Genomic DNA, 26,947 nt, shown 5'->3' with positions numbered 1-26,947 from the left:
TTTTAGATATTTGTGCCAGTCTTTGCTTAACATATTTGCAGGATCCATCTATGTTGTTCCATTTAGCAGGAGTTTATAGTCATTGCTGCATAGTTTTCCCTTATGTCAATATGCACATTTTATTCATTCAGCTTTTTTTCATTTATAGCTGGGATAGTTTACAAGTAGTTCTGCTATGAACATTCTTGTCTGTGTATTTTGGTTCACAATTGTGCATATTTTTGTTGGATATATATTTAGAAGTGCAATTTATGAGTCACAGAGGATACATATGGTCATATTTATTCAGTCCTACTAAACAATTTTTCCAAAGTTTGGAAACCAACCAATATACATATCTGCTATCCTGCCAATATTTTACATTGTCTTTTTCATTTTGATGAGTGTGTGTATCTTGATTTAAACTTGATTTTTAGTTTTTGATTTTGTAAAACTTTTTTTTAATATTTCTTTTTTAGTTCTCTGGGATGGATTTTCTTTTTTTATTTTAAAGTTTATTGGGGTGACAATTGTTAGTAAAGTTACATAGATTTCAGGTGTACAATTCTGTATTGCATCATCTATAAATCCCATTGTGTGTTCATCAACCAGAGTCAGTTCTTGTTTGTAAAACTTTTTATTGAGCTGCTTTTACACTTACCAGAAAAGTTAATAATATGGGAGTTCCTGTATATTCCTGTTTCCCAATGTTAATGTAGTCAATTGATCAATTGCTTCCTTTACAGTTAGTGCTTTTATTGTGATCTCTTTTAAGAGTGCTGGTTTTGGTGTCTGTCTTTCAGGCATTCTCAAAAAGCCTGTCCAAGTAACTCGTAAATTGGTTTCTTTGCTACCCCTTTCCTACAATAGTACTGTCATTCGTGAAGAGGCTTTAAGAAAAAATTTTCTTACAGTGACTTTTTGGAGATGATCCCATGATACATTCTCTGCATCTTTGAATCTCTTTTTCTGTGAGGACATGCACCACTCATTCTCTAGTCCTTTAGTGATAATCTGACTCAGAGAAAGCTGAGAAATTAGTCTAAGGAGAAGCCCACCAGTTCCCTAAGGTCAGACCCAAGAATTCAAGAATGAGATTCCCTGGATGTAAGAGGAGACATGTAGCAAGGGAATGACATATAAGTCATCCAGGAGTTCTCTTCTAAGAGCTCTGCTCCTTAAGGATTTGAACTGCCTTGGGGAAGAAATAACAATACACATTTCGCTAATGAGGAGCTTTGGAAATTGACACCCCAAGGCAACAGGGACCGAAAACAGTCTACCTGTTACCACCTTACTCAGTAGCCCTATTTGGTTTAGGAAACAGCACACCTGAGTCTCCTGAGATGATCCTGAGATTCTTTCCCAGGTGTCCAGTTGCCTTACTCGGTCCATCTGCCCTTCCTGGGGACAGATTTCCCATTTCCACACTTCAATATCCAAAGGAAAGGTGAATTACTCATTGATGGCTCCAAGGTTATCTGAAATGCCCCAGTAAATGCTGTGAGATATTGAACAGTTCTTTTTTAAAGCCAGTCTATCTGGAGGACATCCAACAGGTAAGCGGTCTCAGTAGTATTGTTATAAGTGAAATTTGAAACTAATTTTTGACCCTCCTCTTGATATATTTGTTTTCTCTTTTTCAATCAATTTACAGTCAGCTTTCATCATTTCTGACTCTTACTCTGTCTTCTAAATTCCAGGGACTATTTCCCCACTCAAGCATGAACTAACCCCTTCAAAAATCAGACACTCTACAACTTTCTGATTTCCCTTATTTCACTCTAAGACCGGGTCTTATATAATGTAGCATAAGACCGGGTGTTATATTAATTTTTGCTCCAAAAGATGCATTAGAGCTGATTGTCCGGCTAGGTTTTATTTTCGGGGAAACACGCTCATTGACATCAGGGAGAACTAGATCATGGAAAAGTCCTCTTTATTATTATTTATTCCCCTCCCCTCTCAGAGGTTGCCAGTCTGAGGCATTTGGTGGGTATTTGCCATGCTTACTTTAACACTATTATATGTGAATATGTCTTCTTAACTACTTCTCTACTATAGGGGAAAAAAAACAAAAAAAGAAAGCAAAGGCTATTGATGTGAGAATGTATGTTAAAATTAATGAACCACACCGGCTTGTATGAATCTTGATAAACATAAGAAATACCATGTTAAGCCAAAAACAGTTGCTGAATTAAAATATGGAATATGAAACCATGTGTAACAAATGGGAACATGTAATGTCACATAAATAGAATCTTTATGGATTCATTGTTCCTCATGTGAAACACGTCAGGGGAATGATATACATGAAGCTCAGGGTGTTAGTTATCCCTGGGGAGGAACGGTCAACATTGAGATTGTACAGGAATATGCTGGAGCTTCAAGAAGATCTGCATTGTTTTATTGCTTTTTTTTTTTCAAGTGAAGCAAATGCATATATTGGATCATGCTGGCTGGTGGGCTTAAGCCCTTCATTGTCACTATACGTTTTTAGATGCTTGAAATATAACAAACATTATAAAAATAAACAATTTTAAGTGGTATTTATAGTTACATAAATCAACGTGTGATAGCTATCATTGTATAAATTGCTTTTCTCTTAATTTTTCAGTTTAATTTGTATGTATAACTCACAATATGCAAATATTTTGATTTTTAATGTTTAAAATAATATGCTGAACATTTAAAACATTAAGTATGATGAAATAGTGTGAAATAGTATTACAGTAACATTCCATAACGTGGCTATGCCATAACTTGTGTGTCTATTCTGGTAGTCAGGTTTATTTAGGTTATTTCCTCCCTCTACTTCATTATACCAAGAGGGTTCCCTGTGGTAATTGAGCAAATCCCTCCTTTCTCAGCCCTGAGACATTATTCTTGGGGTGTCCTCCCTTTCTTTCACCTCCTTCCTCTTTCACCCTGCCTCGCCCTCAGGACTTGTTCACAGCTAAAATAAAAAATGGTAGGAAAAGTCATTGCAGAGCTCCCTATGCTGACCACTGCTTGATTTGTATTCATTTCTCATCTCTGCAACACCCCTGTACATTTTGTTATAGTAGTTCCCATTACAGAAATAAGAAAATTGAATGCTCAGAAAGGTCTGGGGACCTCCCCATGTCACAGATCCGTGTCCCAATTGGGGGATTCATGATTGAACCAAGGAATGTCAAGTTCAAGTTTTATGCCTAGATGGTTGGTGTTCTTGTGATCACTTGTCTTTCTCCGGGAAAGGTAAACTCTGCTCAGGGCCTCGATTTGTGAGGCAAAGAGCTTGGATTAAGTGGGCTCACCATACCATTCAGCTCTACACATTGTGATTCGATGATGTATTGGCTGAGACACCATTACAGAAATTCCTTTATTAGTTAATAAGAACAGTAGACAGATGCTTTGACACTGACAGCACGTGCCAACCTTTTATTGCTTCTTTTGGAGTGTTAACAAAATTTAACTGAGTAAATTTGAAGATATAATTGCCTTTATTAAGTGATTCATGAATTGGGCAGCATCCCATCTAGCAGCTAGAAGGTTGATCTGAAGGGTTGTACAGAAAGGAAGTTTTTATAGAAAGAAGGGTGGGGCAAAGGTGCTATTGACAAAAGAAAATAAAGGATGATTTTTAGACCAGGACATCTTATTTTGGGGTGAAGGGAATGGCAAGGGTTTTTGCCATGCAGGTTGCCTCCTCTTCCGATGGAGGATGGTGGGATGGTGTCGCGTTCAGCTGTGGGAAGCGAGAAGGGCGGCGCAAGGCTAAGAAAAGACGGTAGTCAAGAATAGTGTGCAAGCGGGGCCAAGGGTCTCAAGCCTCAAGGACTGAGCCCTGAATCCGGCCAACGCATAATTGTTATTGGTAACCTTCTAAAGAGGTAGAAGATTGTTAATCTCAAGATCTGTGTGTTAGCAGCCTGCTGGCTGTCTTTCCGAAAGTTCCCATTGTGTTCCAGCTTGTACTTCACCTTCACACACATGCACATTTCCAAGGAATCCATTGAAAGGGAGGGACCGATATAATCCATCGGGCCTCAGTTTGCTGAGGCACTCCCTTGTGAAATCCTGGAAAGAGTGCGGGGAAACAAACGGTTTGGCAGCTGTAAGGCAACAGGATGGAGAGGCCCATGTGACAGATTGCTACATCGGTACTGACCAGAAAATTCCAGACTACTTGATTCAAATTATGTGTCTGGGAAAAGCTGAAACAACAATTAGGGCTTTTTTTTTTTTAAGGTTTTTTTTAAAAAAACCTTTATTTTAAAATTTTGGTTACAGTTTCGTTTTTGTTTTCTTAAGGCTATGTTTAATCTCTCAGGATAAAAAAAACAATTAAGATTCTAAAGAATTAAACAACAAAGGAATGTCAGGGGAAGGGCACAACTGCCCCATTCTCGGGGGTATAATAGCTATTCCAGTTAAACACCTAACTTCAAAAGAAAATTAACTTTTATATTTTCTAAATGAAATAATGTACAACCAGCATCTTCATCTGAGTTTATTCTGATTTTCAAACACAAGGCTTCATTTTAAGCTTGGAAAAAAACTTAACAAGAATGATGGCCCACCTTAGTATGTAATTTGGAAATTTTTTATAACAATCATAACAGTAATAATGCCATCAATGAAGTCCTCAATTTAGAATCTGGAACGTTCTTCCATCAAAGGGGGGGAGCAGGACATTCAGTCCAATGAGTCTGTCTCAAGATCTTCATCTCTTGTTTGCGCCACTTGTATTTTCTTTTCAGTAACTGGATTAATGCTTTGAGCCTGCTCTGTTTCCGTTTATTCCTCTTGCTTGCATTTTCTCTCTGCTGCTTTTTTCTCAATGTTGGCCTTTCAGCATATTCCTTCTGTGAGCAGTCTGAAAATTTCTCCCACCTTTTCTCTTCTTTTTGCCTTCTTGATCATCTTCATCTTCAGAATCAGAGGTTGTTGTAACCCCTGTATTAGCTAAATTTTTCCTTTATGATTCAACTTCTTTCTTCCCCTCTTTTTTGTCGGGCTCTTTTCTTGGCTTGTCTTCTTCCTTCTGGCCTTCTTCCTCCTTTTTAAGCTGCTTTTTAGGCTGTTTTCCCTCTTGTCCCTTTTTCTTACTTTTGTCTTCTTCAGTTACCATGTACTCTGAAGGACAGGTCTGTTTTACCAGTTTGGGTCTGCCTCTTGGTTTTGGAATCTTGAACCCCGAAGCTGCAGGTTGTGGTCTTTTAGGACTCACGTTTACACTAGCAGATGCTGCTGCTGTTGTCACTATGCCTGCCTCCCCTGTTTCTACTTGCTTTTCTGCCTTTCTCCCTCTTCTGGCAGCTTTTGGAGTCGTTATGTCAATTGCTTCAGTCACATCCTCAGTGCTGGCTTTTTCTCCATGGTCAGTATCTTCCTTTGAAACACTAGTTTCTTTTTCTTCACCTTCAACATAAGATGATGCATTTGATTGTTTAGCTGATGCCTGTTGACTTGAAAATTTCACTTTCGGATTGTTAGCTATCACCCATAAACCTTCATTAAAGCCTTTTTGTTTATTTGGTTTTCCATGCTTTCCCTTATTTTCTGAGTAAGGAAATATATCCTTGGGGCATAAAAAAGCAGTCTCGTGAGTTCCAAAAAAGAAAATGGGTAGTTTGTTTGTGGGTGGTTTTACAGCTCCATCAGGAACTTCATCTACTCGAGCTGGCTAATGAGGATAACCTTTCATCTTGGCGAAGATGAGGTCTCCAGGTTTGAAATAGTGAGTCACGTTTCTCTAGGGGCGATGCCGGGGGTACGAAGCCCAGGGAGGAGGTGCGGCGATAGGGACGGCGGGGGGGACGAAGGCAGACGAACAGGAGCCAAAGCTCTGGGGGCGGCAGTAACCTGAGGATGCCTCGGGGTGTCCCGACGCGCCTGCTGGGGCAGCGGGCCCTGAGGCTGCAGTGGCGGGTCGGCCGCCTCTGCCCGCGTCCACGCAAGCCACCTGCGCCACCAGCTGCCGCAGAGGTGTCTCAACGGCTCCGAATCGCAACCGCTGCCGCTGTCGTCGCTAACAATTAGGTATTATTACGTCTAGGTTGGGTATCACGGGCTTTAACACAAATGATGCCATGTTTGGCCTCACGTTTGCTCGTTAACACGGAACTCCAGAATCAATTTCTCAGGAATCTGGATAAGGGGGTCAGAAAGCCTGGAGCTGGTCCTGAGTTGGTCCATTGAGGACTCCTCCCCTGAATCAGGAATAATGGGGGGAGGGGGTTGGGGGCGGGGGGTGCTGCTCTATGGCTTATTAACTTTTTTTTTTAAATCGAGATATAATCAATATATAACATTGTCTTAGTTTTGGGTGTACAATATAATGATTAGATATACGTATATTTTGTGAAATGATTATCAGAATAAGTAGTTAACATCTATCACCATATATATATTTTTTCCTTGTAATTAGAACTTTTAAGATAACATTTTCTTTTATATATTATCTATGATAAAAATGAAAGACATGGGTTAAGACAAAAATAGAGGGAGGGACCTATGCTCCTGGATAAAGAGATTAGTTTTTATTTTTAAACTGCAATATGAAAGGGAAAATGATGGGAGAGAAAGATCAATGATGAGATATCTATGTAGGAAGTAAAGGGCAAATAGATGTATCTAGACTATTAAAATATGCAGAGAGATAAGATGTAATGACTCCATTGACATTTGAATATTTGTACAATTATTTCCCTTTCTTTTCTTCCTCTTTTTCTTCTTTCTTGCCCCACCCTCCCTCCTTTTCTCCTTCCATCCTTCCCTTCCTTCCTTTCCCCTTCATTCATGTGTTCAAAAGACCATTAAACAGAACAGATCATGTGTGTTTATTTTAGAAATTCCAGTAAGGAACTTCCAAAATCAAGTGTCATATTTTCTCTCTCAAACAAAAAGATAGGTCCAAGTACTGAAGTTTTACTGTTTGCATATATTATACTATGTCAAACCCTACATTTATTGTTGTAAGTTGCATCATTACCCTGAAAGTATAATTATTCAGGTGTATTTACTGCTATTTCCTTTCTTCTTCACCAGTCTTTCTGGGGACCTAACTTAAGTGGCTTGGATATCAGTTAGCTAATTAAGAGATACTTTCTCTCTAGGACTCTGAGGGTGACACACTTATTTGATTTGCTCAGGACCCCTTATGTATTATTATCTTCCCCACTATTCTATTATGGAAAAAGAAATGCTTCATCTTAGCTTCAGAAGAGACATTTTAGCCTTCAAATTATGAAGAGCAAAGAAATATATGAGGTCTGACAGTTAAGCTCATGAACTCATCCTGAGTGCTACATACCTCATTGCTGAATATCACTACAGTGACCTTCGAAGTACTCCCTGGGAAGCAATGCACCGACGCCAGCACCTAGACCACCATTCAAAGCAATTTTGGAACTCTTTCTGGAATGGCCACCAGAGCTGTCGTTGCACGAAGGTCTAACAATGAAGTTCATGAACTTGCCACGGTACGCTGACAGTGGCAGCACTGTACAAACAGCTCAGTGAGGTTTCATAACCTTGGTATACCAGTGTCTCACAGCGGTGTTCGTGTCGAGGTGTGATGGTGTCTTGTTGAGTGGCATTCATTACTGTTGCATGTTTTTTTTTTATTAGTTTCAGGTGCACAAGACAAAGTAATACTTAGACATTTACATTTTTATCCCTCACACTGTGTGAACCCCCCTCCCCCCATCCACTATCCCTCTGACATTGCACACAGCCATTACATTTCCGCTGTCTCTATTCCTAGTGCTGTACTCTGCTTCTTGTAAGTATATACATACACACACACACACACACACACACACACACACACACACGCATAAGCTTGTAGTTGACATTCATTATTGTTCAGCTTCAGCTTCAGGTGTACAATGCAGTGATCAGGCATCTACATCATCCCTGAGTTGGTCTCCCTAATGAAACAAGTGTCCATTGGATACCCTACAAAATCTTTACAACTTTATTGATTACGTTCCCCAAATTAATTTTCAAAACCGCATGGCCACCTTGTGGTTACTGACCGTTTTCTAATCCCCTCACCTTCCCCCTTTTCCCCACCCCCCTCCCATCTAGCAACCGTCAGTTTTTCCTCTATGTCTCCAAAACTGTTTCTGATTAGTTCATTCACTTATTATTTTCTTTAGATTCCACATATAAGTGAGATCATATGGTATTTGTCTTTCTCTCTCTGACTTATTTCACTTAACATAATATTCTCTAGGTCCATCCATGTTGTTGCAAATGGTAAGATTTCTTTCTTCTTTATGGCTGCGTAATAAATACTTCATTGTATAAATGTGCCACAGTTTCTTAATCCAGTCGTCTACCGATGGACATTTCGGTTGTTTCCATGTGTTGGCTATTGTGTATAGCGCTGCAATAAACATAGGGGTGCATAAAGTTTTTTCAATTAGAATTTTGGATTTCTCCCGATAGATACCTAGGAGTGGAATTGCTGGATCATAAGGTAGTTCCATTTTCAGATTTTTGAGATACCTCCATACTGTTTTTCATAGTGGCTGCACCAATCTGCAATCCCACCAACAGTGCACAAGGTTTCCCTTTTCTCCACATCGGCGCCAACACTTTTTGTTTGTTGATTTATTGATGATAGCCATTTTGACTGGGGTGAGGTGGTATCTCATTGTGGTTTTTATTTGCATTTCTCTGATGGTTAGTGAGGTTGAGCATTTTTTCATATGTCTGTTAGCCATCTGTATGTCCTTTTTAGAAAAATGTCTCTTCATGTTCTCTGCCCATTTTTAAATTGGGTTGTTTGTTTTTTTGGAGTTGAGTGAGGATTTTTTTAATAAATTTGTAATATTAACACCTTTTCAGATATATCATTGGCAAATATCTTTGCCATTCAGTAGGATCCCTTTTTGTTTTATTGATGGTTTCCTTTGGTGTGAAAAAACTTTTTAGCTTGATGTAATCCCACATGTTTTTTTTTTGTCTTACTTCCCTTGTGTGAGGGGATGTATCAGTAAAAATCTTACTCAGGGTAATGTCTGTGAAGTTTTTTCCTATATTTTCTTCTAGGAATTTTATGGTTTCAGATCTTACATTTAAGTCTTTAAGCCATTTTGAATTTATTTTTGTATATGGTATAAAGAGGTGGTCCAGCTTCATATTTTTGCGTGTGTCTGTCCAGGTTTCCCAGCACCATTTATTGAATAGAATGTCTTTACCCCACCATACATTCTTGCTTCCATTGTCATAGATTAAATGGCCATATAGGCATGGATTTATTTCTAGACTCTCTATTCTGTTTCATTGATCTATGTGTCTGTTTTTATGCCAGTACCATGCTGTTTTGATTACTGTAGCCTTGTAGTATAATTTGATGTCAGGTATCGTTATACCTCCCACTTTGTTTTTATTTCTCAAGATTGCTGAGGCTATCGGGGGTCTTTCATGGTTCCATATAAATTTTAAGAATATATGTTCTATTTCTGTGAAAAACGTCGTTGGTAGTTTGATAGGAATTGTGTTGAATACGTATATTGCCTTAGGCAGTATGAACATTTTAACTATATTAATTCTTCCTATCCCATGAACATGGTATGTGTTTCCATATATTTATATCTTCTTTCATTTCTTTCTTCAGTGTTTTCTGAGTACAGATCTTTTACTTCTTTGGTTAAATTTATTCCCAGGTATTTTATAGTCTTTGGAGCAATTGTAAACAGGATTTTTTTTTTCAATTTCTCCTTCTGATGTTTTATTATTGGTATATACAAATGAAACTGATTTCTGAATATTAATTTTGTATCCTGCTACTTTACTAAATTCATCTATAAGCTCTAATAGTTTCTTGGTGGAGTCTTTAGGGTTCTCTATAAATAGTATCATGTCATCTGCATATAATGACAATTTTACTTCCTCCTTACCGATTTGGATGCCTTTTATTTCTTTTTCTTGTCTGATTGCTGTGGCTAGAACTTCCAGCACTATGTTGAATAGAAGTGGAGAAAGTGGGCAACCTTGCCTTGTTCCTGATCTTAAGGGGAATGGTTTTAGCTTTTCCCCATTGAGTATGATGTTAGCTGTGGGTTTATCACATATGGCCTTTATTATGTTGAGATATGATCCCTCTATTCCCACTTTCTTAAGGGTTTTTATCATAAATGGCTGCTGGATTTTATCAAATGCTTTTTTCTGCATCTATCAATATGATCATGTGATTTTTATTTTTCATTTTGTTAATGTGGTGTACCACATTAATTGATTTGCAGATGTTGAATGCCCCCTTGCATACCAGGGATGAATCCCACTTGATCATGGTGTATGATCTTTTTAATGTATTGCTGAATTCTGTTCGCTAATATTTTGTTGAGGATTTTTGCATCTATGCTCATTAGAGATATTGGCCTGTAGTTTTCTTATTTTGTGGTGTCTTTTTCTGATTTGGGGATCAGGGTGATAGTGGCTTCGTAAAAAAAGTGTTTGGGAGCCTTCCCTCCTTCTGGATTTTTTGGAAGAGCTTGAAGAGAATAGGTGATAATTCTTTTTTGAACGTTTTGTAAAATTCACCTGTAAAGCCATCTGGTCCAGGGCTTTTGTTTGTTGGGAGATTATTGATTACTGATTCAATTTCCTTGGTGGTAATCAGTCTATTCAGGTTTTCTGTTTCTTCTTGAGTTAGCCTTGGAAGTTTGTATGCCTCTAGAAAATTGCCCATTTCTTCCAGATTATCAAATTTGTTGGCATATAGTTGCTCATAGTAATTTCTTAAAATTTTTTGTATTTCTGTGGTGTCTGTTGTCACTTCTCTGCTTTCATTTCTGATTTTATTAATTTGGGTCCTCTCTCTCTTTTTTATAATGAGTCTGGCTAAAGGTTTGTCGATTTTGTTTATCTTCTCTAAGAACCAACTCTTGGATTCATTGATCTTTTGTATTTTTCTGGTTTCTATTTCATTTATTTCCACTCTGATCTTTATTATCTCCTTCCTTGTACTCCCTTTGGGCTTATTTTGATGTTCTTTTTCCAGATTCCTTAAGTGTGAAGATGAACTGTTGATTAGTGATTTTTCTTGTTTCTTTAGGTAGGCCTGCAATGCTATGAATTTCCCTCTTAGGACTGCTTTCGCTGCATCCTATAGATTTTTGGGTCGTCGTGTTTTCATTTTCATTTGTCTCGAGCTATCTTTTGATTTCTTCCTTGATCTCCTGGTTGACCCATTCCTTATTTAGTAACATGTTATTCAGCCTCCATGAATTGGTGTGTCTTCCAGTTTTTTTCCTGTAGTTCATTTCTAATTTCATAGCACTGTGGTCAGAGAAGACAATTGGTATGATTTCAATTTTCTTAAATTTATGAAGACTTGCTTTGTGGCCTAACATATGGTCTATCTTGGAAAATGTTCCATGTGCACTTGAGAAGAAGGTATATTCTACAGCTTTGGGGTGAAATGCTCTGAAAACATCGATTAAATCCAAGTGGTCCAATGTGTCATTTAAGGCTGTTGTTTCCATATTGATTTTCTGTCTGGAAGACCTGTCCCTTGTTGTCAGTGGTGTGTTGAAGTCCCCTACTATGATAGTGTTACTGTTGATCTCTGTCTTTCTGTCAGTCAATATCTGTTTTATATATTTAGGTGCTCCTATGTTGGGTGCATAGATGTTTACTAGGGTTATGTCCTCTTGTCAGATCGATCCCTTTATTATTATATAGTTCCCATCTTTGTCTTTTAATGTGTTCATTTTAAAGTCTATTTTGTCAGATTTAAGTATTGCAACTCCAGCTTTTTTCTCATTTCCATTTGCATGAAATATCTTACTCCAACCCTTCGCTTTCAGCCTGTGTGTGTCTTTTGATCTGAGGTGAGTCTCTTGAATACAGCATATACAAGGGTCTTGCTTTCTTATCCACTCAGCCACCTTATGTCTCTTGATTGGAGCATTTAATCTGTTTACATTTAAAGTGATTATTGATAGGTACATAGTTATTGCCATTTTTAAATTTGTAGTTAGATTTTCATCTTTCTTCTATTTATATAAGTCCTTTTAGTATTTCTTGCAATGCTGGCTTGGTGGTGATAAATTCCTTTAGCTTATTCTTTTCTGGGAAGCTCTTTATCTCTCCATCAACTTTAAATGATAGCCTTGCTGGATAAAGCAATCTAGGTTGTAGGCCTTTGTTTTCCATCACTTTGAGTATCTCCTGTCACTCCCTCCTGGCCTTCAATGTTTCTGTAGAAAAGTCATTTGATAGTCTTATGGGAGTTCCCTTGTATGTAACTCTCTGTCTTTCTCTTGCTGCTTTTAGGATTCTCTCTTTGTCTTTAACCTTTGCCATTTTAACCATAATGTGTCTCGGTGTGGACCTGTTTGGGTTTATCCTGGTTGGAACTCTCTATACTTCCTGGGCTTGTATGTTGGTTTCCTTCATCAGGTTAGGGAAGTTTTCTGACATTATTACTTCAAATATGTTCTCGATCCCTTGCTTCCTCTCTTCACCTTCTGGTATTCCTATGATGTGCATGTTGTTGCACTTGATGTTATCCCAGAGGCCTCTTAAACCATCTTCATTGTTTTTTATTCTTTTTTCTTTCTGTTGTTCTGTTTGGGTGATCTCTGCTAACTTGTCTTCTAAGTCGCTGATTCGATCCTCTGCTTCATCTAACCTGCTGTTAATTCCTTCAAGTGAGTTCTTTATTTCGGTAATTGTGTTCTTTAGTTCTAACTGGTTGTTTGTTATGATTTCTACATCCTTCTTGATATCCTCTCTAAGCTCCTTAAACGTTCTTATCATCAGTTTTCTGAACTCTGTCTCTGATAGGTTGGTTACCGCTGTTTCATTTGGTTCCACTTCTGGAGGTTTCTTCTGTTCTTTTATTTGGGACATGTTTCTTTGTTTCCCCATTCTGGCTGACTCTCTGCGTTTGCTTCGATGTATTAGGTAGCTCCCCTAGAGTTCTTAGTTCTTGCTGGGTTATCTTATGTAGTATGTGTCCTTTATATTTGACTTGCACTACTTCATTCTTCTCCTCTGCGTGTGCTCCACAGGTGACTCTTATGTTGTGTATAGTGTCCTGTTAAAGAAGATCTTTAATTGCTTTTTGCTTGTGAGTAGGTGGGGTTAACTCCTAGGCTGACTAGTTGTGAGACTTGGCTCTGCCCACCGCAGGGTGTTCTGCTGCGTGAGGGTTGACCACTTAAATGTGGTTTGGCCTCTATGGGCTCTTGTGCCTGTCGAGAATTCCCTCTGGATGTGTCACTTGTAGGTCAAACCCGGTAGTACTCTGGTTTGGTCTTGAGTTGGCCTCTGGGTATGTTGAATCTTGTGCCTCTTAAGCTGGGCCCTGGTAGGGCAATTTCAGAACAAAGCAAATCACCAAGCACAACAACAACAACAACAAAGAAAAAAATCAATACATTCACATGTAAAAACAACCGACAACCCCCACTCAACACAGGCAAAGATATCAAAGATATAAAGACAAAACGAAACAAAAAAAAAAAAGCAGCGCCAGTCTTGGCTTAAGCCCACCAAGTAATCTCCAGGTTGTCCTCTGCTGTACCAAAGAGTCCTCTGTGTATTATGTAGGCAGAACCGGTCACCTGGTGCCCAGAGTGACGTTGGAACTGCAGATTTAGATGAGTGGGGCTGAGGGGTCTGGATGGTAGTTTTTACAAAGCCAGTGCAGTTTCTGCCCTTGCCTGCACATATACTCACTGAGAGTAGCACCACCAGCCCTGTGTCCAGTTCTCCTGGGTCTTAGGGCACTTCTTCCGTGTGTGTGTGTGTGTGTGTGTGTGTGTGGGGGTGTGTGTGTGTGTGGCGGACGGGAGATTTCTGAGCTGCTGAAAGCCCAGAGCTGCGTCTGCCGCCTACTGCTGATCCCTGGGAGTGCCTCCGTATTTGTAATTGCCCTGCCCTAGGCAGGCCAGAAAGGGTGGGGGCTGGGGGTGGAGGAGTCTCTTCTCTCCTAGCCCAGCAAAAATCACACTCTTCCCAGCCTCTTCCCTGGGTCAGAGCTGCACGCAGGTCTTCCAGAGCCTGAGCACTAAGGCTCCTCTGTAATTTGACACTACTCCTCAATTCGGGGACCAGTTTAAGTCTCTGGAAGGGCAGGCGTAGGATTGGAGGAGTAGGGGGAGGGGCCCAGGTATGGATTTTGTGTCTTTTGTCTGTGGGGCCCAGCTGGAGGTCTCAGCTGAGGTTATTGCCTCAAATGCTGGATATGCTGCCCCCTCGGTGGGAAAGATCAGCTGTGGGATGCAGGGAAAGAGCCCACCTCCTGGCCTTTGTGTTCTCTGTTCCGTCCTGGGATCCCCGGCGTCTCTGCAGCTGCAGGTGCTGGCCACGTCTCCACAGCTGCAGATGCGGGCCGTGTTTCCACTCCACTCCCTTCCCTCTTCCCCTGCTCGCCCAATTTGCCCATCTTCAACTAACCCTTGCACGAGTCTCTTAGCTGTTCTGCGTGATGAGCAGAGAGTCCTTTGATGGGTTATAGATGTCCCATTTGTAGTGAGATCCGGAGGAGAACTCAAAAATTGCGCCCCACTGCCGCCATTCCTATGATGTCCTCCCTCTTGTTGCGTGGTTTTCTGTGCTGTTGCAAGCATGTCAGCTTGAATTAGAGCAACGAACAAACATTAAATTTCTTGTTAAACTTGGCAAGAGTGGAAGTGAAATCGGACATGTTAGTCCAAGTTTATGGGGATAATACCATGAAGAAAATGGCAGTGTACAAGTGGGTTAAATGTTTTCTGAGAGGAGAGAACGCGTCACTGATGAAGAGAGGTCAGGGCGGCCAGTAATGGGCAGAACTGACTAAAACATTGCAAAAATTTATTGAATTGTGTGTCAAAATCGTTGGCTGACTGTGAGAAGCATAGCAGACCAAGTAAACATCGATAGAGAAACAGTTAGGAAAATCTTAACTGAAAATCTTGGCATGAGAAAGGTGTGTGCAAACATGGTCCAAATAACTGTACTGGAGCACCCTCCCTACTTACCTGATCTTACCCCCAATGCCTTCTTTCTTTACCTGAAGATGAAGGAAATATTGAAAGGAAGACATTTTGATGACATTCAGGACATCAAGGGTAATACGACGACAGCTCTGATGGCCATTCCATAAAAAAAGTTCCAAAATTGCTTTGAAGGGTGGACTAGGCTCTGGCATCGGTGCATAGCTTCCCAAAGGGTGACCATAGTGATATTCAGCAATGAGGTATGTAGCACTTTGTCTAGGATGAGTTTGCAAACTTAATTGTCAGACCTGACCCATGACAGATGAATACAAGCCTTTATTTGATCAGGCAGCATTTTCTAATCTTGACCTCAGGTCTTGCAGATGTGCCCTGTTTTGGTGGTGTCAGTCAATACACACTAACTATGTATATGCATTATAGGAGAACAGGAGACTGAAGACCAAGGAATATGTTTAGGATTTTGTTTGCCAGGATGTCATTCAAGTTTTTGAAAGGGAAATGATGGAATCCGAGTGATTTCATAGGAGACAGAATTGTGGAGTTGTTCTAGGCAGTACCACATCACGGTGAAGTATGCCAGCTCTGGGCTCTAACTTCCTGAAGCCAATTCCTGAAGCCAATTCCATTAGCTGTATCTTTGTATACACCTACTAGCTGTATCCAAACATCCTCTTGCCTAGTTTCCTCAAATATAAATGGGTGAGCGCTACCTAATCTTCAGGTTTTATGAAAGAATTAAGTGAGCTAATGTTTAAAAATAGTTATTTTCTGACTGCCCATTTGTTAAAAGCAGTGACCAATCCAGTAGCTCTGAGAACCCCTCAGTGGCCAGATTGTGGTCTCTAGGTACCATTTATCACTTGAAAAGACCCAGGTCCTGGATGAATGGCTGGTTCCAGCTCTGGAACTGGAAACGCATAAGGTGGGCATAAACCATCTTTCATGCCAAAATTAGGAGAAATATGCGACTGCCAGGTTCATTTCAGAAGGACTCAGGAAGCAAGTTGAGGGGGTTTTCACTGGCCAATCATGGGACAATTTGGGAATCAATATGAATAATTGCAATGAATTAAAATATATCAAGTGCATTTAAAATCTAGGAGCTCATGATGATACAATGTTCATTTCTGGATAATGCTTAAAACCAATTTATTATTTTTAAAAGTGATGAGTACAGGAATCCAGATGTTTTCCACCTTTTTCATAGAAACTACCTCAGGGCGATCACCTACTATTTGATCAGGGAAAGTTCTTCTTTATGGAAGTATTTCAGCTGATAAGTAAACAAAGAATTAGGATGTCAGCATTTTGTAACTCCTGATGAATTAATGGATCCAGGCAATAATTATGACAAGAAATAAGGCAAGAAGACAGCATGTGTTTCCTCATGAAAATACTTAAGGATGTTTGCCAAATATTGAATCTAAACCTAATCAAGCTTCTAGACTAGAGGTAAGTAGACGTTTTTCAGTGAAGAGCCAGGTAGTAAATATTTTAGGTTTTGTGGACTATATGGCGTGTCTCACAAGTACTCCACTCGGATGTTGTAGCCTGAAAGCCACCATGCACAATATATAAAGAAAAGACTTTGTTCCAGTAAACCTTGGTCTACAAAAATAAGTGCCAGGCATGATTTTTGTCCACAGGCTGTATTTGCCCAAACTGTATTTTAAGAATCAGCCTCAGTAATTTTCTTCTAGAATTATTATTTGCTTGTGGGCATCTTAAGGGAGAGGACAGTGTTTCATTCCTATTTTTTCTCACTCAGTACTTCTCAACAAAGAATAGATGGAAAATAAAAACTTGGGATAGGGGCTGGTGTGTGTGTGTGGGGGGATGTTTTGTGGGAATATAAGGCGAGGAAAGGAGAAGAAAGGAGAGAAGGGAGAGAAGAAAGCAGGAGAAAAGACCTGTAACTGATGTGGTCTCACAATATAGACAAGTTTAAGGAAGTTTCTCTGAAGTTTTGTTTTCTTGTCACCTCCATCTTTTCTATCAGGACCATCCATAACTTGAAATCAGGAAACCTCTCCGATACTGCAGACTTCCTCCTCCTGGGACTGTCAGAGGACCCCGAATTGCAGCCCCTCCTCTTTGGGCTCTTCCTGTCCATGTACCTGGTCACCGTGCTGGGGAACCTGCTCATCGTCCTGGCCATCATCTCTGACTCCCACCTGCACACGCCCATGTACTTCTTCCTCTCTAACTTGTCTTTTGTGGACATCTGTTTCACCACAACCACGATCCCAAAGATACTAGTGAACATCCAGACACAGAGAAAACACATCAGCTACCCAGGCTGCCTCACCCAGATCTGCTTTGTCTTGACTTTTGCTGGATTGGAAAATGGAATTCTGACAATGATGGCCTACGATCGATTTGTGGCCATCTGTCACCCACTGAGGTACAATGTCATCATGACCCCCAAACTCTGTGGGCTGATGGTTTTGCTGTCCTTCCTTATCAGTGTTCTGGATGCCCTGCTGCACACTCTGATGGCCCTGCGGCTGTCCTTCTGCACAGACCTGGAAATCCCCCACTTCTTCTGTGAATTAGCTCATCTTCTCAAGCTCGCCTGTTCTGATATCTTCCTCAATAACGTGTTTGTGTATGTAGTGACCAGCCTGTTGGGGGTTGTTCCCCTCACTGGGATAATTTTCTCTTACTTTCGAATTGTCTCCTCCATCCTGAAAATTCCATCAGCTGATGGAAAGTATAAGGCATTTTCCATCTGTGGCTCACATTTAATAGTTGTTTCCTTGTTCTATGGGACAGGTTTTGGGGTGTACCTTACTTCCACAGCTACTCACTCCTCCAGGAAAAGTGCAGTCGTATCTGTGATGTACACAGTGGTGACACCTATGGTGAACCCCTTTATCTACAGTCTGAGGAACAAGGACATGACGGGGGCTTTGAGGAAGCTCATCTCTAGAATATCACCGTTCTGTTGATGGGTCAGCGGCTCTGGGCTTGCACTACTGGAATATGACAGAGAGAAATCAATTATTTTGAGACCCAGAAGACCTCACCAACTGCTTCTTTTTTTAGTTTCAGGTGTAGAAAACAACATAATGATTAGACATTTACACCCCTCACAAAGTGACAACCCCACCAAGTCTACTGCCCCTCTGACATGGCATATAGCTGTTACAGTACCACTATGTTCCCTATGCTGTGCTTTATATCCTGTGACTATTAAATTATAGTTGACATTCAATACTATATATTAGTTTCAGGTGTATAGCACAGTGGTGAGGCATTTATATAATCTATGAATGATCCCCCTGATAAGTCCCGTGCCCATCTGACACCCTACATAGTCTTTACACCATTACTGACTGTATTCCCCACACTGTACTTCACACCCCTGTGGCTATTTTGTGACCACCAGTTTGTGCTTCCTAATCCCTTCACCTTTTTCACCCATCCCCCAACCCCCTCCCATCCCTCAGTTTGTTCTCTGTATCTATGAGTCTATTTATGTTTTGTTTGCATGTTTATTCTGTTCTTTAGAGTCCACATATAAGTGAGATCAAATGCTATTTGTCTTTCTCAGTCTGACTTATGTCACTGAGCATAATATCCTCTAGGTCTATCCATGTTGTTGCAAATAATAAGCTTTCATTCTTTTTTATGGCAGAGTAACACTCCATTGTATAAATGTACCACAATTTCTTTATCCAACCATCTATTGATGGGCATTTCTGTTGTTTCCTTATAGTGCTGCAGTAGACATAGGGGTGCATATGTTTTTTTTTGAATTAATGTTTTTGATTTCTTTGGATCAATACCTAGGAATGGAATTTCTAGGTCATAAGTTAGATCTATGCGTATTTACGCTCATAAATTTGGTTTTTTTATGTGGATAGATACATGTTACCTGTATAAATACATGTAATATTATAGTGACTATCCTAAAAATGCAGACACTATGGGCTAATTTTATGTATGACTCATTGAATGTTGATTCTGCTTACGCATATTATATTTAGCAGTTTCTAATATATTCTGTATGCTTAAATGGTAACAGGCATTTTATTCTCTTTTTAAAATTTCACTAGCAAGTTTTCTCAGTTTAATATCAGTAGCTTCAATATACTTTTTTACACATTACGCACCATGGGTTGATATGCTTCTTGGTTATCAATATTGTCACAGTAAATTACAAATGATCAGAGTAGCAATCAAGCTGATGTACCTTTGAAGATGTAACCGTGAGATTTGGGACTTGTTTAACAACAAATTTTATTTTAGCTGATTATTACGATACAATTATTAAGACACGGAGAGATACGATAGACTTATTGATCAGAAGTGAGAGCCCAGAGAAAAACCAGGACATAAACTGAGTTTATTTATTACAGAAGTGAGATTACTGTGAATGTATGAACTAATTAATAGGTGCAGGGACATAAAATTATATGGATTCCTATCTTACATCAAGTTTTGAAATAAACTTTATTGGGTTTATGCCTCAAACGTAAAAAGCCAAACTATAAATCCCTTAACTTGATGTAAGTATGGGTGACAGAAAGAAGACCTATTGAGAATAAATCATTAAAGAAAATATTGACAAATTCAACTTTATTAAAACTAAGCATTGCCCAGGAAGAGAACGGGCCTAGCAAAATGGGGGGGGGGGCGGGGGGAAGAGAGAGAGAGAAAGAATGCGTGGGAGCTGGCACAAAAAGAGAGTTCTTGTCTCAAGGACTTACAGTTTTCTGGGTGGGGTAAGGGAGTTACACATTGATTTGGCAGGAAAAGGTGGTGCCTAAGGACCTCCTAAGATGGGTGGAGGTCTGTTGACTCAGATCCTTATCTCTAGACTACTTCTTGTCATCTGTTGTCTAAAAACAGATATGTGGCTGGAGGCAGTTAATCAAAGCTGGTTGTGAGCTTTTTCTATAGGCACCATGGACCCCTTCTCACCCCTCTTCCACCTCCTACATTTTCTCACATGACATGGTCACCCCAACTGACACCATAGTTATTATAATATTATTGACTATATGGTCCGTGCTATACCCTACTCCCCATAACTATTTTGTAACTACCAATTTGTACCTCTTATTCCCCTTCCTCCTTCACCCCTCAACTCTCCTCCCATCTGGGAACCATCTATATGCTCTCTGTATCTATGAGCTTGTTTCTGTTTGTTCATTTATCCTGTTCTCTAGATTCCACATATAAGTGAAATCATATGACATATGTCCTTTCTCTGTCTGACTTACTTCACCCAGCACAATACCCTCTAGGACCACCAGTGTTGTTGCAGATAGCAAAATTTTATTCTTTTTTATGGTTGAGTAATATTTCATTGTATGTATGTACCACTTCTTCTTTATCCATTTATCCAGTGATGGACACCGAGGTTGCCTCTATATCTTGGTTATTGTAAATAATACAGCAATGTCTTCTAGGAGTTTTATAGTTTCACGTTATACAGCTAAATTTTTAATCCCTTTTGAGTTGATTTTTGGTGTGTTGTATAAGATAAGGGTCAAAAACAAAACAAAACAAAACAAAAGAAAACAAAACAAAACAGAAAAAAACTAAGCATTTATGTTCATCCAAAAATGTTACAAATGATGTACAAAACAGACCACACACCAGATGAAATTTTCAATGCATATAACTGATAAAGTTTACCATTCCAATTAAATAAATGTTATGAACTAATAAGAAAAAAAACAGCTCAATAGAAATGCCATAAACAAATATTTTACAAAATAGGAAAAAATAGGTGGCTATAGTATGTGAGAAGACTCTCAATGTCATAAGAGGAATGTATATTAATTAAATAATGTTTTATATCCACGAAGTTGTCAGAGTAAATGAAAATGTGTTGGATGTGATGTGGATCTCAAGAAACTTTTCATGGGAATTAAAATTGGTTCAACCACTTAGGGATACTCTTTGGAACTACTCGAAAGAGTTTTGGCACTCCCATGTGCCCTAATAACTCCAATCCTAATGTAAACTTTTTCTCACTTCTTCCAGGAAACATGTATGAAATTATTCAAATAGAGATATTCATAATAGCAGAAAACCAGCTACTAAAATTTTCATCCACATCACAAAGAATAACTATTTTTGATATCAACATACACAAGGTAAAATTGTATGGCCTAGAAAGTGAATTAATTAGTGATGCACCCAACAAAAAGTTTAAATCCCAAAAGCACAATGGTGCAAAAATTAGTTGAGACATAGAATTCAAACTTTAAGATTAAACTTCTAGCAAGTTCAAAATCAGGCAAATTTATTTTTAAAACAAGACTGATAGATTGTGTAGGTATACATACAGTGGTGATACGAAGATGCAGTTGAATTCTGTGAAAATGTCAGTGTGTAGAGCATACATGATCAAATACTGGCAATTTCACAGCATTTGACATAGTAAAGCATCAAAATAAATGATAAATATAGAATCAGAATAGTGGTTACCACAGGGATGGTGAGAATGTGACTGGGAAACTCTTCAAGCATAGTCTATGATTTATTCTTAACTTTGAACAGGTATATGTGCTTTGATCATATTACTACTCTTTAAGAACTATAGATACATTTTGTACACCATTTTGTATGTGGTATTTTAAGAAGTAAAATTGAGGTAAAAACCTTTCATACAAATACATTCCCCCATGTTCTTTGAACATCCAAGTCATGTTTCTCAGACTTCAGAATGTATCAGAAACTCACAAAGTGCTTGTCTATAAAACTCAACCTTTGGATGTCTCCCTAAAGATTCAAAGTCAGTAGTTCCCAGGTGAGATCCAGAAACCTGCAAAGGCCTCAGGTGACTCATCTCTGAAGGTGTTCTGTGGATGTCAGTGGAGGAAGCTCTGCACCAGAAGACAGACACCCTGGGTGCCAGGCAGGGAGCTGTCTTCCCATTGGAGTGCTGACACAATACCTCCCCTTCCATAGATAAGGGGTGCTCCCTTGATTCTCCTGTGAGACCTCCATCCTACTCCTCCTGTCCTCCCACACACATCCAAAATGGTACTTCTGTCTGATGACCCCACATATTTGAAGTTGTGGAAGAATGATGGCCCCTAACCCTTCCAGCTTCTCTTTTCTCTTGTTGCATTTTTCTTTCAATGTCTCCTGCATAGAAAAACTGTGTTCCTCATGAACACACATTATCAAATTTGCATAACAGCTCTAATTATGGAGCTAACTCTTCAAGACTTGGCAGTCAATTGATTTTATGCAACCATGCTTCTCTGTGTGGACTCCACCAGATGAGTAAAAAATGCAGCAAGAAGAGGTAACTAAAGAGATAAAGAAAAATGCAAATAGATTCTTATCAATAACCAGCCCAAAGGAATCAAAGCAAGTAAAGTATCAGAAAAGATCGATGACCATTATGCTGCCTATCCAATAACTAATGATTTGATTATATTACTCAGACTGGAAAAACTGCTGATAGATGTTACAATGTAAACAAAATAGAAATGATGAAGCAGGTGGTAAAAATATGTGAGTGAAACAGGATTATAACATGTAAGAATATAGGCAAGATATGGAAAACGATTGTACCTGTTAAGTGTTATGAATACTACTGTAGTCAGGTATTGTATTAAGTGCTTAGTGGTTATAAGAGTTGACTGCCCAAAAAGGAATTAGCCCTAGGAGGTCAGTCTAAGGCTTTCATAGTAATCATTTTCCTCCGTGCTAGTAATTAGGTTTAGAAGGGCTATGTGATCCTATTTTCAGTGATGAGACTGAAGGGGATATCTTCTGGGTGATACCATGAACTGGTCAAGTGTCAACTGACTCAGGGAAGGACAGTCAATTTTCTGTCTCTGGGCATCATGTCTGACCTTCACACCAGCATCTACTATGACCACTAGTCCTGGGAAGAAGCACCTCATAGAGGACTGATGACTCCCTACTCTCTTATTCTTGTATATTTCCTATACCTGAAGTACCTGTAATAGAAGATAACTCTCTTTCTTCTATGTGAATATTAGAGTTGGGGTTTCCTTTTCTTATTAGAACTGAAGACTTCAGCTTGAAGTTCAAATATCTCACAATCATCTGAAACGACAGACTTAATCTAATTATACCAATGTTATAGCTAATGAAACTGAGTATGGTGGGTTCTGGTATTGCTCCAAAGAGATGCAGTTCCATAGAGACAACTCAGTAATTGCTTAATTGCTGTGGGGTAAGAGAGGTCAGCTTCCTTGCCTCACACAAGGCCTAAATCAGAGGTGAAACTCGTGGTCCTAACCACAGGATTCGGTGGGAAGCTAGTCTATGCTTATAACCATGGGCTTGCTTAAATCCTTTCCCTGTCTTATCTACCTTCTCGCACGCTTACTTGAGAACATTCGACCCCAAAATTACTATAACGAGATCCCAGCGCTCAGGCTGTATTTCTATGGACGTGACCCCGAAATCTGAGTTTGGACAGTTGAAATCATTTGTCAAACACCACAGAGCTAGACAAAGAGCAAAATCAGATTTCAAAGCTGGTTTGAAGTGGACTGAGTCATGTTATCAATCATTTTAGGAGACCTTGGTGAGAGAAGTGTTAGGTTTTTGAAACTATGGAATAATTTTCACTTTGACTCACTTTAGAAACCTGGGCAAATGTGATGACATGATCACTGAAGAGAAGTTATCCTACTAATTGTTTTTCTCAAGGCTCCCTTCAGATCTCTGTTCCTCAGGCTGTAAATAAAGGGGTTTAACATTTGAGGCACCACAATGTACAACATTGAGGCCACTGCAGTCTTCCTGGAATAGTCCGTAACTGCAGAACTGAGGTACACCACAAAACCTGTACCGTAGAATAAGAAGACAACTAAGAGATGAGACCCACAGGTCGAAAAAGCTCTATATTTTCTGCCAGCTAATGGAATTCTCAAAAGAGAAGAGACAATTTGAGCATAAGAGCAAATAATCCCAGTGAGAGAAATACCACCGAATATACTAGCCATAAAATTAGCCAGGAGGGTGTTGATGAGGGAATCAGAACAGGCGAGCTTGACGACCTGAACAAGTTCACAGAAGAAGTGAGGGATTTCCAGATCCCTGCAGAAGGACAGCCGCAGAGCCATCAGAGTGTGCAGCAGCGCAGCCACAATGCTAATTAGCAGGGAGAGGAGAATCAACAGCCCGCAGAGGTGGGGGCTCATAATGACCGTGTACATCAAAGGGTGACAAATGGCCACATAGCGGTCATAGGCCATTGCTGTAAGGAGAAAGTTTTCCATGCCAACAAAAATCAGAACAAAGCAGATCTGGGTGAGGCAGCCTGTGTAACGGATGCTCTGATTCTGTGTCTGGATGTTCACCAGCATCTTTGGGATGGTGGTTGTGCTTATACAGATGTCAGTGAAGGACAGGTGGGAGAGGAAGAAGTACATGGGCGTGTGCAGGTGGGAGTCTGAGCTGATGGCCAGGACGATGAGCAGGTTCCCCAGCACGGTGACCAGGTACATGGACAGGAAGAGCCCGAAGAGGAGGGGCTGCAGGTCTGGATCATCTGTCAATCCCAGGAGAAAAAATTCTGAAACATCTGTTTGGTTTCTGGGTTCCATGTTGTTTATGAATCTGATGTAAAACATTGAGTAACAAGAAAATAAATGTATGGTCCCTCACCAGCACAGCAGTATTTGTTAGAAATGCCAATTACAGGGCCCCCTTCCAGACTTACTGGTGATAAGATCCAGGGGTGATGACCAGCAATCTGCTTTAACAATCTCTCCAGATGATTCTGACATATGCTGAAGTTTGAGAACAATTGCAAAACGCTCATCTATGCTGTGAACCCATGTGAATAGTCGAATCTTTAACCCTGCGTATTCCTCCCTCCATTCTTTTTCTCTCCCTCCTCCTTTTCCCTCTACTCACTTAACAGCCCAAAATTGTATGGAGTAATGACTGTGTAACACATTGTGGCAAGTCTTTAGAATGGAATACAGAAGACACGGCTTTATTCCTTCAGAATTATTTCACACCTTCAAACAAACAGAAATATAAGAATAAAATTCCAAGATCTCATCTTTAGGGATGTCCTTTCTCTAACGTGATAAGTGATATATGATTAAAAGAATGATGGCTGAATGAGAAAAAGGATGAAATGTATAGGATCCTAAAAAGACATAAAGTAACAAAAACATTTTGGTCATCAGAAGACAGAGTCTTGTCAGATAACACTATCACCAGGCATCTTACAAGGCGTGTCCCCGTGCAGTAGTGGTTTTACCTCTCCTACGGGACGCAGAAGTGGCCATCAGAGAATCAATTGTTTGGTGTAAATCTTAGACTCAGGCACTCTGAGTTTAATACAGCTTCAGCACTTGCCTTTTGAATGGGGAAGCTCTTCAATTGTATGAGAAGCCCAGTGTTCTCACTTGTGTATTGGGAACGATCATAACACTTTATTGGGTTATTTCAATGATGAAAATTGAGTAGGCTTTCAGCAGCCAGGTCTGTGCTCAGCATATGGAACCCTCATAATGACATTTCATATCGTGATTTTTTTTTTTTTTTTTTTTTTCTGACTACGGGTACATGGTATGTTTCACTCCTAGGAGGAAACTGCCAGGGTAGGGCAAGCTGAGGAAACAAGAAAGAAAAAGAGAACATTCTTAGCATGATAACTTCAAATTTCATTGATGGGTTTATGTGCTGAAATTCCCTCTGGGAATCTTGGTCATGTATGGGGGAAAGGAAGAAAATATCAATGATATTAATATTCATTTAATGTAGATATAAAGCAACCAAAATGAATTAAATAATAACATAAATTAGTTTTATGAATCAATACAAGCAATGAAAACCTACAAGAGAAAAAGTTGTTTGATATAAAGTCTACAGCATGAGAAATTTTAAAATATTTTAAAACCTACCTAGGTATGTTTATATTTATTTTGGAGTATTCAAGCATAACAAAAAGTATAGAGGATAATAATGAAAGACTGGATAGTCATCACTCAATGTTATCAAATTCACAAACTCCACCATCCTTTCTTTAGGTATTTTCATTGAAATAAATAATAGGTATTTTTGAAGGGTCCCACCTCAGGTCTTTATACAAATTGATTCTTTTCCTTCCCTGAGGGAACCACTACATTCACTTGATATACATTATACAGCTATACTTTTTCTTATATTTGGTATTTTTCCATCAGCAAATGCACTGTGTTTTGTGTGTTGTTTCATTTTAAAGTGCTGTAACTAAGTAGAGTACCTGCCATTTTATAATCGGCTATGGCAGTTAATACATTTTTATTAATGTTGATACATTGTTTTATTTCATTTATTTAACTACCATAGAATATTCTACTTTATTGTTACATCACAATTCATGTTCTAATTTCCTAGTTGAGAGATACTATGCTGTTTACATTTATTAAATATTTTATTATACATATAACTGTTATATGTATATATATATGGATTTATGAATGCATATAAAATATGAAACCATGCCTTTGGGATACCATCACACTAATGTTGCCTCTGTAAAGAAACGAAGGGAATACAAAATGGGGTTCCGTCTGTACATATATTATTTTTTTCCTTTATTTTTAAAAATGCATGAATATAGCACAATGCCAACATTTTTTAATTCTGGAAAAGAGTGGATAGTTGTATTAATATTTTAAAAGTATTATTATAATATCAATGCTGTTCTTATCATTTAAACTATTCAGTACTTTTATAAAGTGGACAAAGGAAGGAGCCTGCTCTGTCTGTCTGGGTCCAAACTTCCCTTTCCAGAGTCCTCACAGCCACTCAACAAAAATAACACTAAGTTTTTCTTAGAAGATGTATGGTAGGTTAAGGGGACGCTAACACCTCTTTCCTTCACCACCACAGGGATGCAAGTAAATGTCAGAGAATTTTCTATCAGTCATCATGTCTGAGAAGGGGAGGATTTCGGCTCAGAGCAAAATGGTTCGTGCCATTCAAAGACTAGAAGGATGAGAGCTGGGTATCATTGCAAATGTACCAAAGAACCTGTCATGATACTGACAGACAGACAG

The 26,947-nt window shown here is 39.2% G+C and overlaps 2 protein-coding genes and 1 pseudogene across 2 annotated transcripts; 1 reads left to right on the top strand and 2 right to left on the bottom strand.

The window, feature by feature from the left end:
• Nucleotides 1-4,645: 4,645 nt before the first annotated feature.
• On the bottom strand, nt 4,646-6,165 carry LOC109436689 (PC4 and SFRS1-interacting protein; annotated as a pseudogene).
• On the top strand, nt 5,794-19,548 carry LOC109436691 (olfactory receptor 7G3). Its single transcript, XM_019715442.2, has 2 exons — nt 5,794-6,009; nt 16,936-19,548. Exon 2 carries the CDS (start codon nt 17,048-17,050, stop codon nt 17,885-17,887), a length of 840 nt encoding a protein of 279 aa, XP_019571001.2. The 5' UTR covers nt 5,794-6,009; nt 16,936-17,047; the 3' UTR covers nt 17,888-19,548.
• A 4,006-nt stretch (nt 19,549-23,554) lies between these two features.
• On the bottom strand, nt 23,555-24,496 carry LOC109436693 (olfactory receptor 7G2). The gene has a single exon (XM_019715444.2). The coding sequence runs from the start codon at nt 24,491-24,493 to the stop codon at nt 23,555-23,557; it is 939 nt and encodes a 312-aa protein (XP_019571003.2). The 5' UTR covers nt 24,494-24,496.
• Between the last annotated feature and the right edge of the window lie 2,451 nt (nt 24,497-26,947).

Source organism: Rhinolophus sinicus, linkage group LG07 (assembly GCF_036562045.2).
Source record: "Rhinolophus sinicus isolate RSC01 linkage group LG07, ASM3656204v1, whole genome shotgun sequence".
NCBI classification, from domain to species: Eukaryota; Metazoa; Chordata; class Mammalia; order Chiroptera; family Rhinolophidae; genus Rhinolophus; species Rhinolophus sinicus.
This window is presented reverse-complemented; position numbering and strand designations above follow the sequence as displayed.

Excerpts from the sequence above, each read along its gene's own strand:
- LOC109436691 (XM_019715442.2), top strand. The coding sequence starts at position 17,048 with ATGTACCTGGTCACCGTGCTGGGGAACCTGCTCATCGTCCTGGCCATC.
- LOC109436693 (XM_019715444.2), bottom strand. The coding sequence starts at position 24,493 with ATGGAACCCAGAAACCAAACAGATGTTTCAGAATTTTTTCTCCTGGGA.